Source organism: Hemibagrus wyckioides, linkage group LG25 (assembly GCF_019097595.1).
Source record: "Hemibagrus wyckioides isolate EC202008001 linkage group LG25, SWU_Hwy_1.0, whole genome shotgun sequence".
In the NCBI taxonomy this organism is placed as follows: Eukaryota; Metazoa; Chordata; class Actinopteri; order Siluriformes; family Bagridae; genus Hemibagrus; species Hemibagrus wyckioides.
This window is the reverse complement of record NC_080734.1, coordinates 11,763,642-11,780,741: the sequence shown is the minus strand read 5'-3', so window position 1 is coordinate 11,780,741 and position 17,100 is coordinate 11,763,642. Positions and strand designations below refer to the sequence as shown.

The 17,100-nt window shown below is 37.2% G+C and overlaps 1 protein-coding gene across 2 annotated transcripts in view; it reads left to right on the top strand.

Annotated features, from left to right (window-relative positions):
* The window catches only part of gmds (GDP-mannose 4,6-dehydratase), a 76,386-nt gene extending 63,515 nt beyond the window's left edge, over positions 1–12,871 (top strand). For both annotated transcript variants that reach the window (XM_058379325.1, XM_058379324.1), the window contains 3 exons: positions 652–748; positions 12,087–12,155; positions 12,237–12,871. In XM_058379325.1, coding sequence (XP_058235308.1) covers positions 652–748; positions 12,087–12,155; positions 12,237–12,299 — 229 coding nt within the window. In that variant the 3' untranslated portion in view covers positions 12,300–12,871. The remainder of the gene's footprint in view (positions 1–651; positions 749–12,086; positions 12,156–12,236) is intronic.
* The last annotated feature ends 4,229 nt before the right edge of the window (positions 12,872–17,100 follow it).

Below are 17,100 nucleotides of genomic sequence, written 5' to 3'. Positions count from 1 at the left end.
TTTACTCTAGACAAATCAGAACTCTTATGGAAGTCGCGTCAAACCAAAATAGAGCTCTGTGGCATTATTTCAAGATGATAAGGATAAAGCAGACTTGTGCATTGTATTCCAAGAACATTATACTCACTGTGAAGTACAGAGACAGGAGGATGGACCTGTGGAGGTTGTTGGTGATGTCACAGTGTCTTGTTTTTAGGTTTTTGACACCTCTCTGACCTTTATGTTGTGTTATGTTTTTTAACAAGTCTTCACAGGTAAAACCCAGGGCTCAAACCAAGAGTAGACATTACTGAGTAGACATAATTGTTTCAACAGTCAATCTAACAGGACACCCCAGGATAACAAGAAACACCTGTCAGTCTCATGTTCCGATCATGTTGATCACTTGAAAAATGGGTGGGTTCAAACAAAAGGTGGCATTTCCTAACGCATCTAGATATAAATGTCGCAAAATAACAGCTGACATTCTGAACTCTCTTCCCATTCAGATTTTGATGTCAAGCCCAAATGTTTTCAATGTATATAGCAACAAGAAGAAGTTTCAAAACCTGTGGAGAGAAATGTGTCTGTTTGGCTATGTATCAGTTTATCTGTCTGTCTGTCTCTCTCTCTCTCTGTTTGTCTGTATGTAACAATCTTCATATCACGCAGGTGGGAGGGGAAGAATGAGAACGAGGTAGGCAAGTGTCAGGAAACAGGGGTCATCCATGTCAAAGTGGACCCCAAGTACTACCGTCCCACTGAAGTGGTAAGTCCCTGATACTACTTTTGTGTGTGTGTGTGTGTGTGTGTGTGTGAGAGAGAGAGAGAGAGAGAGACTGTGTGAGAGTGAGAGTATGAGTGGGGGGCATATGTAAGAGAGTGAGAGTGTGTGTGTGAGTGAGGGAAGGGGGAAAAGACAGAGATATCCTCTGCTTTCTTCAGGCTCATATAACACATCTTTCATCATGCTGGTGACTAAATTGTTTTCTTCCCTTTAGTAGATTTTTAAATGAATACTTATCATTGCCTATTGTGCATAAGACATTATTTTGCTTTAGATATGTGTGTGTGTAAGTATGTAAGTGTAGTCACTCAACCAGGAATTCAAAAAGGCACTAACTCAGAAAACAAAACAGACTGACTAAATGACTGCTGACAGATGGAAAACACACACACACACACAACACACACACAACACACTATGTTGCCTATCATTTTAGAAAGTTCCTCTTGCATTAACATACAGTGGTTTCTACCAAAGGGGCATGTCGTAAGGCTGATTTGGAGTAAACACAGAAAGAAACATTTATTTTCTAGCAAAGTCTCTTACTGCATCTGCACTGTGATCAGGTTTCCTCTTTTCCTTTACTTTCAACATACACACCTACCTAATTAACTTGTAATTAACTTGTAACCTGATTTTATTACCTCCCATGATCATTTTTTTCCTCATTATACTTTTACTTATTTATTTTCATTCTGTTTTTCCCCAAAAAATGACTTATCAGTGATGCAGACTGAGGTCGCCTGAACTATCCAGCAGTTTAAAGACCCACAAGAGATGCAACTGATACCGCAGAAGTGATTTTAACCAACTAGCCAGTAGATTTAGGACAAACACTAAACAGAGCAGCTGAAGTAAATGCTAGCGCTCAGTCATGGACAATGTTGCTCATGACTCTCTGGCCATAAATTTTAGACCGTTACACCAACTGGTTATAAACTCAATATTCACCAAGACCAGGAGCAAAACATTTCACTCAGCCAAGAGCGTGGCATAAAGTCAAATTTAAGACCATTTCTATGGCAACTACTTTAAATATTTAGCTACTTCACTGGAATGGATCATCCGGTCTGTTAGATTTACAATAGGAAAGCTTTTAAATGAGAGCGGATTATCGGGGATCAAATATATTCAGTAGACATCGGCAAAGAAAATACTATAAATATATCAAACATTATATGAGTAAAGATATTAAATAGCATATCACTTTAAAACAAATACTTTAGATCATATACCCCTGCAGACCTCTGGATACGTTTTTCAAGGATCTTTCTTCTTTTAAAAAGATTGTCCTGAAATAAAAGGATTGAGGGAAAAAAAAATCTTTGTTCACAGTTTGTAAACATTCTTGTTAAGATGCCATTGATGCTGTTATGTTTAGCCGTCAGTGCAGACTCAGATAATGATACTTCTGATCAGTAGACCAACACATTAACCACTAAGCTACCGCATCCCCCACTAAGCAACCCGAATGATGCTGATGCTGAACCCGAATGGCTGCCGAACAGGCAGCAGAAAGAAACATATTTCCATGTTCTAAAATCTGACTGACAAACATGTAGGTCAAATATTTCTCTAAGAGTCTTTCAAGTACTCGTTAAACCATAAACAATAATGATGTTGCTTGATAATTATGTGCGAGTTTTGTTAATTTAGTCTTCTGAATTCATTCAGCAGATTTATTAAAACTGAGTATACTAAATCTATTACATTTGATTAATTTGCATATAACATATAACAAGTTCACACATGAGTCATTATCATGTGTCAATGAGTAATGCAGCAGTGAAAAGCAGTTATCTCTGCTTTTGTCGGCTCTATGCAAATTATGTCTTCTGGATCTGGACTTTCTACAGGTGTGTGCAGCCTCCTGACATCTGAGAATACCTGTTTAGCATGTAGAACAGGCACCTACTCAATGATTTGGTAAATTGTTAACCATAAAGTGTTGCACAATACAGTTAACCACATTCTTACTTAACCACATTCTCTAATCTCATAAAGGACAATGGTGGGGGGGTTTTTAATGAATACACGCCTAGTTTCCACTGAATTATTTTTTTCCTCCTAGTAAAAGAAGCAGATAAGTGTGTTGACCTTGTGTGCATGCTACATAATTAGCATGTATGTAACAGTCTCGACACCACCTTATGCTTCTAGTGCAGTGATAAAACGGGATAAAAAGGGATATGATCCTGAATCAACAACATTTTTTGTTGCAGCATTTTTGTCGCTGCAAGCTGCTGAACTGAACCACAAGGCACAGAGTGAGCAACGAGGCACAAAATGAGCCAAAACACAGTGTGGTAGAAATGTGGTGTGTTCTAGATATCTGGGTGAACAAAAAAATGCTTTTTGTGAAGCACAATATTCTGAACTACAACATTTTAAAATTTTGTTATATATCTAATGTTTCCATCACCATGTTTCTGACCAGTGAATTAAAGAGTTTTTCAAGGGCGTAATTAGCCCTACACAAACAACCCAAATATATATTTAAATAAATGGGCGGGTTTAATTATGTAATATGAAACCAAACCAAATAGCAAACATATCACTAGTATCAATTTCCCTCTGATTTGGACTCGTAAACTTGACTAATAGGTAAGACTACGACTTTAGTGCCAGGACACACCAAGAGCCATCCATCCACATCCATATTGCTAAGGCAACAGTTCACTGTAAATATCTTGCCCTACCAGAAGGGGGTAGTAACCTCCATTCAGAATAATAATAATAATAATAATAATAATAATAATAATAATACAAACAGATAGAACTCAAGGCCACTGGTGTCAACAGAGATACCTGCAGTCCTTTCGTTACTCACCTGCATGCCTGAAATACACTTCAAATATACTTGACACGGGAAAGAAGCTATTGAAGAAAAACTATTTCAGTCATTTGAACTAGTTGTGCCCTTGACCTAATTTCAAAATGTAATCAGTTATTTAATCTAATATGCTAGTTACAGTGATAAATCTTTGTAGGAATTTTATAGAATTATCCTCTCATTCTTTGGATACAAAGAGTATCTCGGACAAACAGGCGGACACACCTCCTAGTGGCAGAGTCAAAAAAATAGGTGACCAAGTAGAACAGAAAAAAAGTCTTATTGTTAATTGGTGTGCTATTGAACGTAATAGTGTGTTTAAAAATAGTACATTTTAGTACAGTTGTACAGGTGCTTGAGATGTAGTCAGTTCTCTTCACTGTGAAACTATGCAAGTCCTGCTGAGATTCAGGCTTTTAGCTACCAGTACATACCTAGCTACAGCAGTTAACCAAGTGTCTAAATAAATATTGCAAAGCCAATAAGATCAGTCTAGGTCTTTCACTCATCAGTCTCTGGCATGCTCACTTGGCACTAATGGCCGCTTCCAAGAGCTGACTAGTGACCACAGTGCAGGACCTATTGCAAAAGCTACAGGAGACGGGTGACTTGTGCGTCAGAGTCCTCCAACAAATGAACCTGGGCAATGTTTCTTACAGTGGGTCTGGTGGTGGTAGTGGTGAACGTTTCCTGTAATGGCTCCTTTAGGGTGGAGCTGAACGCAGCTGAAGACCTTTCTGTGAACTGCGTGGTGTGCACTCGAGAACATTCAGCGGTTCCATTTAGCCAGTTTGGATTTATACTTCCATTTTATTCATTCAGACGCTGATTTAAAGCAGTTTTATGAGCACTTTGGTGAAGGTGGATTTCAGGCAGCCAAAAGATTTTTATATATATATATATATATATATATATATATATATATATATATATATATATATATATATATATATATATATATATATATATTGTTCTTTTTCCAGACAGTTTCAAGGAAGGCCTCAACCATTTCTTTCTGGGTTTTTTTTTTTCATAGTGGGGTAAAACATATGCACATTAGTTTGACACCCACAAATATCTTCAAATCTTACAGCAAGTTATTATTTTTTAAGCTATTTTTGCCCCCTCGTATTACTTTGACTCTCTAAAAAAAAAAAAAAAAAAAAAAACTTGTCTGTTTTTATGTGAAAATTGCCTAAAACATTTAGGTGCATGTGTCTCCATGTCCTCTCAGTGCACAAAGAGACTAGTTTGTTCTGAGCTGCTGTTTCCCTTAAATTGCAGAATTTTGTGGATTATTAGGGATTAGGGTTATAGCATTTTGGCATTAAAGAGGGATTAGATCAGTGACATTATTATAGTAAACATCTTTCCAGACGGAACCTCGAAAGGCACAGATGGACATGAGTGCATTACTGCAGTTTCACCAAAATTCAATTCAAATTTTCTTTAAGATATTTTTTTCCTGTAAATTTGGAGGAGGGAAAGAACGAGAGGTTGGGAGAGTTAGAGTATGGATCACAGAGTATAATGGGCTCATTCAAAAAATAAGACTTTTTATAGTTCTTACCCTTTTTATTCTACCAGCCTATAAAACACTCAATCCTGCACCTCATATTTTTCAATTAAACATGAACTATTTGATATAATAGGAGGTATTGTTTTTGACATCCCAACTAATGATGATATAAGCTCTGTGTTGGAGTGTAATGGACAGCGTTTTGAAAACTGTGGTGTAGTCTGATATTGTCTGGTTTTTGTAGTTACTGTAGACTGTATGGATATTGATGTAGCTCCAGTCTCAGACTTTATGATTATTTATGCTTCTCATATCTGGCTGGTTGGCTGTGTGTGACTGTGGAAACTGAAGCTGAGAGTCTGTAGACTACAGTTTGTAGTATGTGACTGTGTGTGTGTGTAGTTTCATTACTCTGGGAGACTCTGCAACTGGCTGCACGTGACAGATTTATGATGATACGCAGTGTAATAGGTCAGAGCCGTTAAATCCGAGTGCGAATGATGTCGTAAAGTGTTTGGCCAAGTGCCAAGCTGAGCTCAAATCTGTAGTAAACTTGCTCTCTGATGCCCAGTGTTTCCTCTAGGTGACCATATACATCAACTTGACTTTTATTGAGCACACTTCAGAGCTGTAAGTCTGCCGTTCACAGGCAGATCCTGTGTTCATACAGTTGCTACTGTGTTTCTCTACGTCTCATTTTCTTTTTTTGCTCTAGGCCGTTCTTTTACCCGTCTGTCCATGTCACTCTGGCTTAGAGACGAGGCTATTCATACGGGACATGCCCCGAGTAACGGACAGTTCTGAACCTGGAGGGATAGAGACGAGTCTGAGCGCAAGAGAGACCGAGAGTGAGGGAGAGAAATGATGACAGATGAATAGTGAAGGGGACTAAGAAAGAGCTATGCAGCGAGGGAGGCTGAGGCAGGGAAATAAATGGAGAGAGGGAAAGAGGGTGTAAGTTCTCCCCTGGCCTTCTCTCTGGTATTTCCTGAAGGACTTTGACTGAGCGGAACCACCCTGGGCCCCACGGAGGGGAGAGAGGGAAAAGGAGAGAGTGTGTTTTGTGGAAGAGTGAAAGAGTTCATAGGAACTATAACTAGAAGGAATAGAGGCATGGAAAATGTGGCCCAGAAACCAGGTGATTTTTGCTTTTGTTTGGATGTTTTTAAAGCAGTGCTGAAAAGTCAGGATAGAAAATGTACATGAAAGAAAGATCGAAGAGTGTAATTTGGTGGGCATGAAACTAGTGTCTTGTTCATGGATACGGATACATTTGAAAAGTTTTCATTTCACTCTATATGTGGCTATATGCATGTCCCAAAATTTTCCGTCCACACTGAAATGTAAGGATAGGAAAACGCCTATACTAAGTACACGCACGCTACCTGAGCCAAATGGTTTGTCATTGATACCATGCGGTTTGATGTGTTGCGTGCCATCCAAAAAAGGGTAGCAACTAAATATAAGGTAGCCAAAGCACTGACAGTGATTGCAAAGTATTTATTCTGTGTATTACTATGATCACTTGTGAAACAGTGACAAAAATAGATGGCACCAGACAGCAACGTTCATGTCAACTTATCCTCTATTTTAGATGCGTTAGAGTCAGGATCACGTGACAAGCAGGGACCTATCACAGGAAAACAGACGTCAGCGTTTTCCAAAAAATCTCTTGTTCCCTCCATCTACAGTTCCAGTTGGAGAACAGTTTTAAAAAGAATCGTTTTCAATCCGAAAAAAAAATTAATGCTTTTAAAATGTATCTGTATTAGTATGGACAAGTTTCGAGCAGTTGTGTGGGAGAGCTATGAGAGTGGAGGTTAATTGCAGGCTGCCCTTTGTAAATGGCTTGTCTCTGGGCTCGTTATCTTGATTGACTAATTAACTCTGGCTCTCTCGCTCGCACTCTGTCAGTCGCTGAACTCCTGACACCTCACATTCCTCACTCTCTCACTCTCCCTCTCGCCAGACTGGACAATTTTTCATCACAACCACGAATGGTTGGTGAAAATATATGGGAATTTAATCTCACCAACATCCCCTTCTGACTGACTGCATCCTGTGCAGGCTCATATTAGCATGTGTGTGAAAGAAACGTTCTTTCCTGGTGCGGGCTTTAAAAAGGGGGAGTTGGCTTTATATAAGATCTGCCTCAGGAATCGTCTTCTAAATAGAACTGCGGAATAGTAATAATCGGAATTAACTCCTTACATCCCCTTTTTTTCATGGTTGAGAAAATTAACAATGCAGGAAATTCAAGGAAATAAAATAGCTTAGGCTATAATTAACATGCATTCATTATTATCCATTTTCTCTTTTAGGAAATGTATCTTTTATATAGTATACAGTTCTCACCAGTACTATATCTGAAAGTTTCTCAGATTTCTTTTTGTCCGGATTGTCCTGACCTCTCACATTATTTCTCGGACGCAAAAGTGACTTTGGATCAAAACCAACATGACGGATGACGGTCCAGCTGACCTGTCATTGGTTGTTGGTCTTTCATACATGATGTCAAGAAACTCAGGTTCCCTGCATACTACAGTGTGTTTAATATTTATGAATTATTTAAATTAGGCCAGTCACAACTGGACTGTTAGTAGTCCAAAAAGACTGGATTTAACACGCCCCATACCACAGGAAAGTTTGGGAAGGAATTTTAAGACCAGTCCAAACTTTTTGCGATTTTTTTCCGGGACAACTCAGCCTCAAAATCAGCCTGATTATCCTCCAGTGAGGACATGAGGCTACATAAAGTAAGCTACAAGACATGATGTATACTAATTGTGGTACATTAACATTTTACGGAGGTTTAGTCTTGTATGTATGACATCAGAGAGTTTGGGGTAAGGTTGTTGAGTCTTTCCCACACGCCCACACGGCAGGCCCTCTCCTGTATACGAGCCGGCCGAGGTCAAACCCACAAAACACTGGATTGCCTGATTTCTCAAGCCCTAAAGAGGTGGGCGGCAAACTTCCTGGCCCTTGCTCACACACCCCGGACATTTGTGCACGTTTTTGGTGTAAAACCCTGTTTAAAATGCTCTCTTTTTAATCCCTGTGCTTTACCAGACTGTATTCATGACTTCCTGTTTTTGTTCTTGCATACAGAGACGTTAGTCTTTATATGAAACTTGGAAGACTGTCACCCTAAAATAGCCTGCAGACCAGTGTTTGTGTGGGTAAAAATATGAAATGAGTATGGGATGTATGCATATACACACACACTGGTCTATGGTTTTCTAGCAAATCACTGGCAGCATGACCAAAATGTTTGATTTCGGTCTCATTTGACCATGAACGCAAAGCCAGTTGTAGTCCTAATGATGCATTTCATGTTCTCAGAAAGCAATCTTTCTCACAACTGTTGAAACTTAACAACCACAAGAGTCAAAGAAAGTGTGCAATCTTAAAACTCTGATCTGTGGGCTCGTTTCCCCTCCTCCTTCTCTGTGTAGGGAATCAGCATGCTTAAGCATCTAATTCCTGTTTCCTGTTTCCAGCAGTTTCAGACATGTGAAACTTTCTGTTCTGGCCCTAATTGTGCTTAATTTTGATTTTAGATTCTTATGTATTTAGTGTATGTATTACCTGATTTGTGATCTGTCTATTTAACATTTACAGCATTAGACTAAAGTGCTTTTCTTTTTTTTTATCCCCCCCATGTCTGTCTTTTCTCTTGCTAATGGATGATGACGATGAGATTTTACATTTGCACCTTTTACGTATACCCTAGGGAAACAGAGAAAGTTAATATGTCATCTTTCAAGAATGACAAGTTGTTTGCATTTATTCAAAATATTCCTTAGTGATGTCAGTTAGGGCTGCAGCAAGTAATCGACAAACTCGACAAATTTCAATGAGAAAAATAGTGAACTGATGAATTAGTAAGACTATATTATGAAGCATGCTATGTTACCTCACTTAGAGTAATGTATAGAGTTAGTTTTGTGTTTTTAGTCTAAGTTCATGGCCTCATGACATGATTAATATTTTTGATTTGCAATTATTCATTTTCTGGGAACGTGCTACTGTATATTGAGTTGTCCTAGCTTATCTAGTTTTCTGGCTATCACACATTTATTTATCTTTCCTGCCCAATCATAAACATAATCCAGTGCTACTTTTGCCAGCAAGTTGATGGTTTGTTCGGCAACTGAATAGGCTGAAAATGATTGAACATGGTGACTGATTAGGTCACGAGATGAACATTTTCTCACTTCAGTACACAGCTCAATACATTATACATGCATAATGCATCTTATTGTTTTTTAATGAATGTGTTATTGTGTTAAGTCACTGTCCTGCTTTCAGTTACCACTGAAATCAATTCCTAATAGCTTTGATTCAATGATTCCTATCATTGGCGTTAATTCCAGAAACTGAAATTTGTCTTAATCAGCACATGGGAAGCAAAATGAATTTTTTGAACTGGTTTTTCAGTTAGCAAGAGAGCCAGTGGATATTTATTCTGACTTTATTTTCAATCTCTCAGGCACAAATCAGGCTTTGAAATTCAGGCCATACATGCTACTTCTGCTGCTGGGGAAAAAAGTGTTGAACCAGTAAAAATATGGTACAGATAATGTTAGATAATGTAGTGACAGATTATTTAATAAAATTCAGAAATGTTGTTTTACATAGTGCCCTTTTATTTCATTAAACCTACTTAGAACATCTGTAGTTGATAAAATGTTGCATAGAAATATTTAAAAATATTTGTTTTATATATTATAATACCCTATAATACAATTAAAGAAAAATCATTGATAGTTGCTAGTTCTTATATATAATATAAAAAAGTATTGTTAGTATTTACAAAGAAGTTCCAATGTGAATTTATTATATAATATATATAATATATATATTTTTTCAATTATTTGAGTGAAACTTTCAAATGATTGTGTTTCTTTTTCTTCTTTAAATGGTTATGGCTTCTAGCTTTTTAAGAGGATCTTACATGGGAAGCCCTCTGTTGAAGTGTTGAACTGAGTGTCAGACATAAATCAGTAAGATATCTAAGGACACACTGAATAAACCTTACACGTAGTGTGGAAATTATGTTGACGTATTCTATCAAGCTATAAATATACAGTGTGTCGGGTCAGTCAGAACACAGAGTGACAGAGCAAATTCAATAGGATTTGATTCCGTCATCTCACTCACAGAAGAAACAGTGTTGATCAGAACGTGTGTGTAGATGTTAAGCCGGGTTTCTTAACTCTCATGTCTCAACGCGCACCACCTTTTCATTGAGTCACTGTAAAAATCCATTCTGATGGCAATACAGATTTATGTTGTTTGCGTTCAATTAATACACTGGCAACAACAATACTTTCTCAGATCATTTCGATACTGATAGCAGATTAGAAGCTTGCACTACAGCTCTGGGTGTGTATGATTGTGATTTATGACTTTTGTACTCACACACCTATACTCCTCACACACCTTTCTCAATTGAAGTATGCTCACACCCACGTTCTGTGATGAGTTGTCCGGTTCTATTAACTCTTATTTGTTTCACAAGCACATTTTATTTCATCTTGTCCATTCAGTCATGCTGTAGTTTCTGTAGACGTCACAGCATTTACATTCACAGAGCTAAAACTCCATATATTGCTCACACACACACACACACACACACACCATTGTTCGGTTTCATCATCTGACAGCAACATGAATTAACATGCACCTTTTTTTCCCCTTGAATCTTTTTCACTGAATATATATCTCTTAGGAATTATGGGATATTTGCTGAACTCAGTGAGTGACCAAACCAGCTGAGATTCATTTAGCTGTCAGTAAATCCTAATTATGATTAATACACTTCTTTAATACATGCCTTGGGTCTGATAGTTTAATGCTCTTTCAGGTACTTGATAAATGAATGCTGTTTTTTGTCGACAGTTTCAAAGATTTATCTGTATGTAATTAAAATTTTCTTTACTTTTCAGATGCTAAAATTAGTATAAAAAGAAGCTGAGCTGTTGTATAGTAAAAGCTAAAACTGCAGTAAACATTTTTGGCCTGAAATTAAAATGGTATAACTGGATTATATTCAATTAAAAACAAAATCTTCAGCTAATGGAAAATAGAAATAATACCAAAGTTCTTTAAAAGAAATGAATTAATGTGATTTAATCCCTAAAATGTCATTTTCTGCATTATAACATTTGTCTAACTAAAGTTTAGTGTGCTAATATTTAACATTTTAAGCTTTTTTGTTTTACAATGGAAAAATACATTCAAAAAACAACTTTTATGTCTGTCCATAAAACTGAAATTTCAAACAAAATTAAATTAAAAAAACAAATAGATACTAACACAGCCAAACAAAGGATAGAGCAAATTAGAGGAAACATATAATATACAAATCCAGACTCATTTTAAACATTTGCTTTATAATCACACTGGTTATGGTTCACAAATGAGGGTGTGTTAAACTGGACTTCACAAAAGTGCTATTAATGTGTGTGTGAGTGTGTTTGTGTTCCGGTTCCTTAGCGCTTCAGTGTAATCAGATCAGCCATAAAGGCTTCTCAAACTCTTTAAGCTGGCACCCTGAGAATCTCCACTAAAAACCCATTTCTCACTCTGTCTCTGAAGGAAAAGGGCAAAAAAGGGAAAAAAGGAAACAGAGAGCATGAGATTGGCCATTCAAGTCCCATAATCCATCATGCTCCGTCACTGGGCAAGAGGATGGGGGGGGGGGCATGTTGGATAGATGGCTTGCCTTTGCCCTCACCTGCCCCAAGAGATACCAAGCCTGACACCAGTGTGTGTGTGTGTGTGTGTGTGTGTGTGTGTGTGTGTGTGTGTGTGTGTGTGTGTACACATGCATACATGTGTGTGTGCTTGAGGAATAGAGAGAAGGAGTTGTAGGGTTGTAAAGTCTAGGGTTGTAAAGTATGGGAGGATAAAAATTAATATGGGAGGAGAGAAGTTCAACTCTTTCGCTCTGTCTTTAGGATTATCTGCAGGGAGACAGCACTAAAGCGCTGGAAAAACTTGGCTGGAAGCCACAAGTGACCTTCGAGGTGAGAATTCAAACCAATTTAATTCAGTTTTCCACGTCTGAGAAAAACCGACCCTGATTCTGACTGTGTGATGTTCAACAGGAGCTTGTTAAGGAGATGGTGGATGCTGATATTGAGCTCATGAGAAGCAACCCAAATGCATGAGCCCACACGCTAGCAGCACATCTACATACCATGGACCTGTGTGTGTGCCCAAGAAGGAACATGCTCTAGTCTTTTTTTTTTCTTTCTGTTCCAAGAACTCAGTTCTGCCTGCAGTTCCTCTAGATTCAGAAAGACTGAATGCTGCTTTTGACATTCCACGTTCCTTTAATACTGTTATATGTCTAATCACATGCATGAATATATGTGCTGGGACGTTTAGCATTTTTTTTTTTTTTTACTATAAGTTTGTTTTGTTGTTGTTTTAATCCAGTTTTATATGCTTTCTTATTACTGTTATAATTGCGGTGAGGGTGTGTGCACATGTGTAATGAAATTATAGTTTTATAGCATTTTACAGTGGGATGATTTTCTAGATAAACATTGGATTTCAGCGAAAAATCTATATAGAGACTTAATATATGCTGAAAACCATCCTTGAAAATTGTTTGAATGATTTTAAACATGTTTAATCATGCCATCTTCCATATTTAATAGTTTGTTTGTTTTTTATTTAAATTACATGTTTATTATTTTATCTTGGCTTTGTTTATTAAAAGGGGTTTCAGATCATATCCAGAATTATATCTCTTATTATTATTGTTTTTTATCTAATCAACAGCAATATTTGTGTAGTTTTTGGTTAACGTTAATAATGAACAGATTTGATAGCAATGTAATGCAGTTCATTGCTGATTATTTGACTCATTTACATTTAAATATATTGAATAAATACACTACATTAACAAAAGTGACCATTACACTTACATATGGTCCTTCCTCAAACTGTTGCCACCAAAAAAGGAAGCACACAAATAGTCTAGAATGCCTAGAATTTGGATGCTGTTGTTTAAGGATTTCTGTTCATTAGAACTAAGAGGCCCAAACATGTTCCAGCATGACAGTATCCCTGTACACAAAGTGAAGTCCATGAGGAAATGGTTTGCAAGGTTTGGAGTGGACAAACATGAGTGTCCTACATGGGTCCTGACCTCAACCTAAATGAACACCTTTTGGAGCAACTGGAACGTGACTACACCCCTGACCTCCCTAATGCTCTTGTGGCTGAATGAACACACTTTTCCACAGCAACACTCCAAAATCTAATGGGAAGCCTTCCCAGAAGAGTGGAGGTTAGTATATCAGCAAAGGTAGGAGGGGCAACATTAGAATGTGATGTTCAGCCAACAAACACTTACAGGATATGAGCAGGTGTCTGCATACTTTTGGCCATATAGTGTATGTAAATATACTCTACTGCTTCCAGAATGCCACAGTGAATCATGGCTCCAGGATTCAGTCCTGGGTTCCATCATGATTTCAGATTGCTGTCAGTGTGGAGCTTCTCCCATTTCCAAATGGGTTTCCTCCCACCTCACATAAAACATGCCAATAGGTGGAGTGGCTAAGATAAATTGCCACTAGGTGTGAATGCATGGTGGCCTGTGAGAGACTGGAATCCCATATGTGATGTATTCCCATTTCACACACACACACTGACTGTTCCCAGGATAGACCCCAGATCTACTGCAACCCTGACCAGGATAAAGAAGGTACTGAGAGAGTCCCTTTTCTCTTGTGCTTCTTTCCAGTGTGATCAGTTCTGATGGAAAAAGGTTATTCAAAATGTATAGTTTATTTTTAAGTATTAGTTTTAATACAGTATATGGCATTGCATGATTTATTTTTTGATTATTATTTGATTTACAGGTTTGTTGTTGCTGGGTTTCTTTTAAGTCTGGTTCCACATATCGTCTTAGGCACTTTTTTCTTACCACTGTCGCCTATGGCTTGCTCATTACGGATGCATTTATAATTTGAAAAATGATATCCATTATTAATATATTTGTATATTTCTGCAAAGCCGCTTAATGACCATGCCAACTGTTGAAAAATGCTAAACAAACCAAATTTAATTGGAAGATTAGCAGCGTCAGCTAACTGTACTAACTCCATACACTTAGTAGAGGCGCCACTGTAGTTAAACAGTTCAACTAGTTAAATTAAATAACGAATTAATCCCTGTGGAAACTGCTTGTCTTATTTGCATGTTAAATGCCGAGCTTCGTGTCAGCTATTAGCAGATTAGCAGTGGAAGCTAACTGTACTGTACAAACACTCTCCTGAATTACCAGTGATCTCTGCTGCTTACGTCCAAGCTTTATTTTTTTTTTTATTGATGATGCATCTTTACACGTTTAATAATATGTAAGATGAAATAACGGGATAAGAAGAAAAGCACAGATGTACGTTTTCCTTTTGAGTCAATCAGTGCATAAGAGCTAATTATGCTGGGAAAGGGAAATAAAAACATGCGCGTCATGTGATTGGTCAGGAGGAAATTACTCGAGCCAATGGAATGGATTTGTCGCGTCATCACTAACTTGCATAAAGCTGATGCTGGATGTTCTGCTAGACATATGTAAGGTTATTATATTACAATACAGACCTGAGATAAAGTAATATGCAAATATATTTGTGGCATTCTTAGAGTTGCGTTGCAGACATGAGTATGATGCCATCAGCATTTATTTATTTCCTTCTTATTTTATGTCAAATTGAATCTCCTCAATTAGAAGGGCATGGGCTTCTGACGGCACCTCGAGCATGTAGAGGTCAGTTTAATCAACCAATTAAAAACATATATTCGGACTTTAGAGTGATGGCTATATAAGATACATTTCTCTAAAGAAAGAAAATCAAGAATGACACGAAACGCCGGCTCCGAATAGTTTACTAGCTGATTCTCAGAAAGTTTTCTATCTATATAGTTATGTAGATATTTGGAATAATAGAATGACATGGCACGATTTATTAATTGTATTTTTATTCCCTACTGGGATATTTTAAAAGGCTTACATTCTAAAATGGCAAGAGCCATCATTTATCATTTATCATTTATCATTCCACGTAAGATTAATTTTTAGTTGTAATTACATGCCTAGTGGCACTTTAATAAGGAAACTGAGAACAAGTCTGCAAATATTTCTACATTAAAACAAAATCAAAGATTTACCTACATTTATTTCAAGAGCAGTCCTATAGTTATTATATTTTTATTGAAAAATGTCCGTGATAGAAAGAACTAAGTTGGATCTATTTCCAAATTAGAAAAAAAGAAATTATTCATTTAAACCACACCCCCTTACCATAATTCAATTGTTCTTTAAGATTTAGGCCACAGTCCACACACGAAACAGAACCTGAAAGGTTATTTGGAATAGTGAAGGATTGCGTTCTTAAAGGGCTCCTCTCTAAGAGACAACGCTCTGTTGTAGGGTTAGCCATAGGGAATCTATAAGGGTTTCCCCAAAGGAGTAAAACGAGTAACTATACTGTACACTGAAGGTTTTTTTTTTTTTTTTTTTTTTTAATAACAATTTTCCAATTTTTGTGGCTGGCTTTTGGAGCAGTACATTTAGGACTGAAGGCGTCAAACCATGGCTCGTGCCAGTGTTCTCGGGTTACCGGAGGGTCACCGAGCTTCGTCGTTTTCCCCTGCGTGCTCCCCTGCCTGCCTTTGAGCACAATCACGCCCTTGTATTCTGAAGGAAATGCGTGTCCGCTTGAGCTACGTCCAAAACCGCACACTACCGCACTAAATAGTAGGCTGTCAAACGCTGGTTCTGCTTTTGGACGTAGCATTAGGACCTGTGGTTTGCACCTCCAGATGCTCGAGCCTAATAATGTCAAAAAATTATTATACAGGTACAGTTCTGATGCAGTGATAAAATAATTTACATGCACCTTGGTGGTATAAAGGCGGTGCTTTGAATCTAATTGTGTATAGAAAACACACTGTACATATTGGTTTTAAACATGCACTAGATCCATGTCTCTCTATCTAAAGATACACAGAATTGAATAGTTTTAACCAAAAACTCAAAAAAAAAAGTAGGCCTAAATATGTTCAGCTTGAGCTTAATGTGTTCTGTCAGTCGAAAACCCAGGCAAGGGATTAAATAAAACTATATGTCTCTGATAAATAAATCAAATATATCTGTACACTGAAAAAATCAGCAGATTTTTAAATAGTTGTTTTTTTACTTTAGTTTTACTTTTATTTAAAAACTGCTTTACGAAATTCCGTGAAATTTGTTTCACAATTAAAGAGGCGACTGGTTGCAAAATATTTGAGAACCCGTATACCTTAGAGTAACATCACAGCGACAAATGGTTGATATGTTTCTGGGCATCCGACATGTTAGGAACCAAAGAGAGTAAAACTGCATGTTGGCCTACTTTTATGAAAATTTTTTATTTACAACATACTCGTTCTTCTACGCATTTTTCGACCGATCTATAATGTTTTTTCGTATTTTGCTCAGTATATTTCTATATTCCTATATCCTATTTTCCCATTAGCATATATTTCTGTCTTTTCGGACACCTTGTACTACCTTGCACAGAGAGCCATAAGGATAACCTAACGGCTTCAGTTCCCCAAAGACTAAACAGTATAAACATGCCGCTGTTTTTCCACGCAAACAGCTTCGTGATCGCTTGTTTTCTGTTTACATGACTATGTTGTTTTGCATAAAGCCTATATCTGCTATAAATTAAAACGAATTTAAGCAGAACCGTTTATATCACTCAGTTTCTTGGAGGAAAAAAGAAAACAGAAAGCCTGTTAAAAAAAATGTCTGTTAAAAAAAAAAGGTAGAAAATTTATAACAGAAAAATATATATTTAAAAAGTTGCTATACAATGTTAATATCGCATTGAGAAAGTGAGCTTAAACGCTTTTAGATATTTTCAATATGGACAGCATTGCCTAAAATATCACATGCATACATCATGTAGC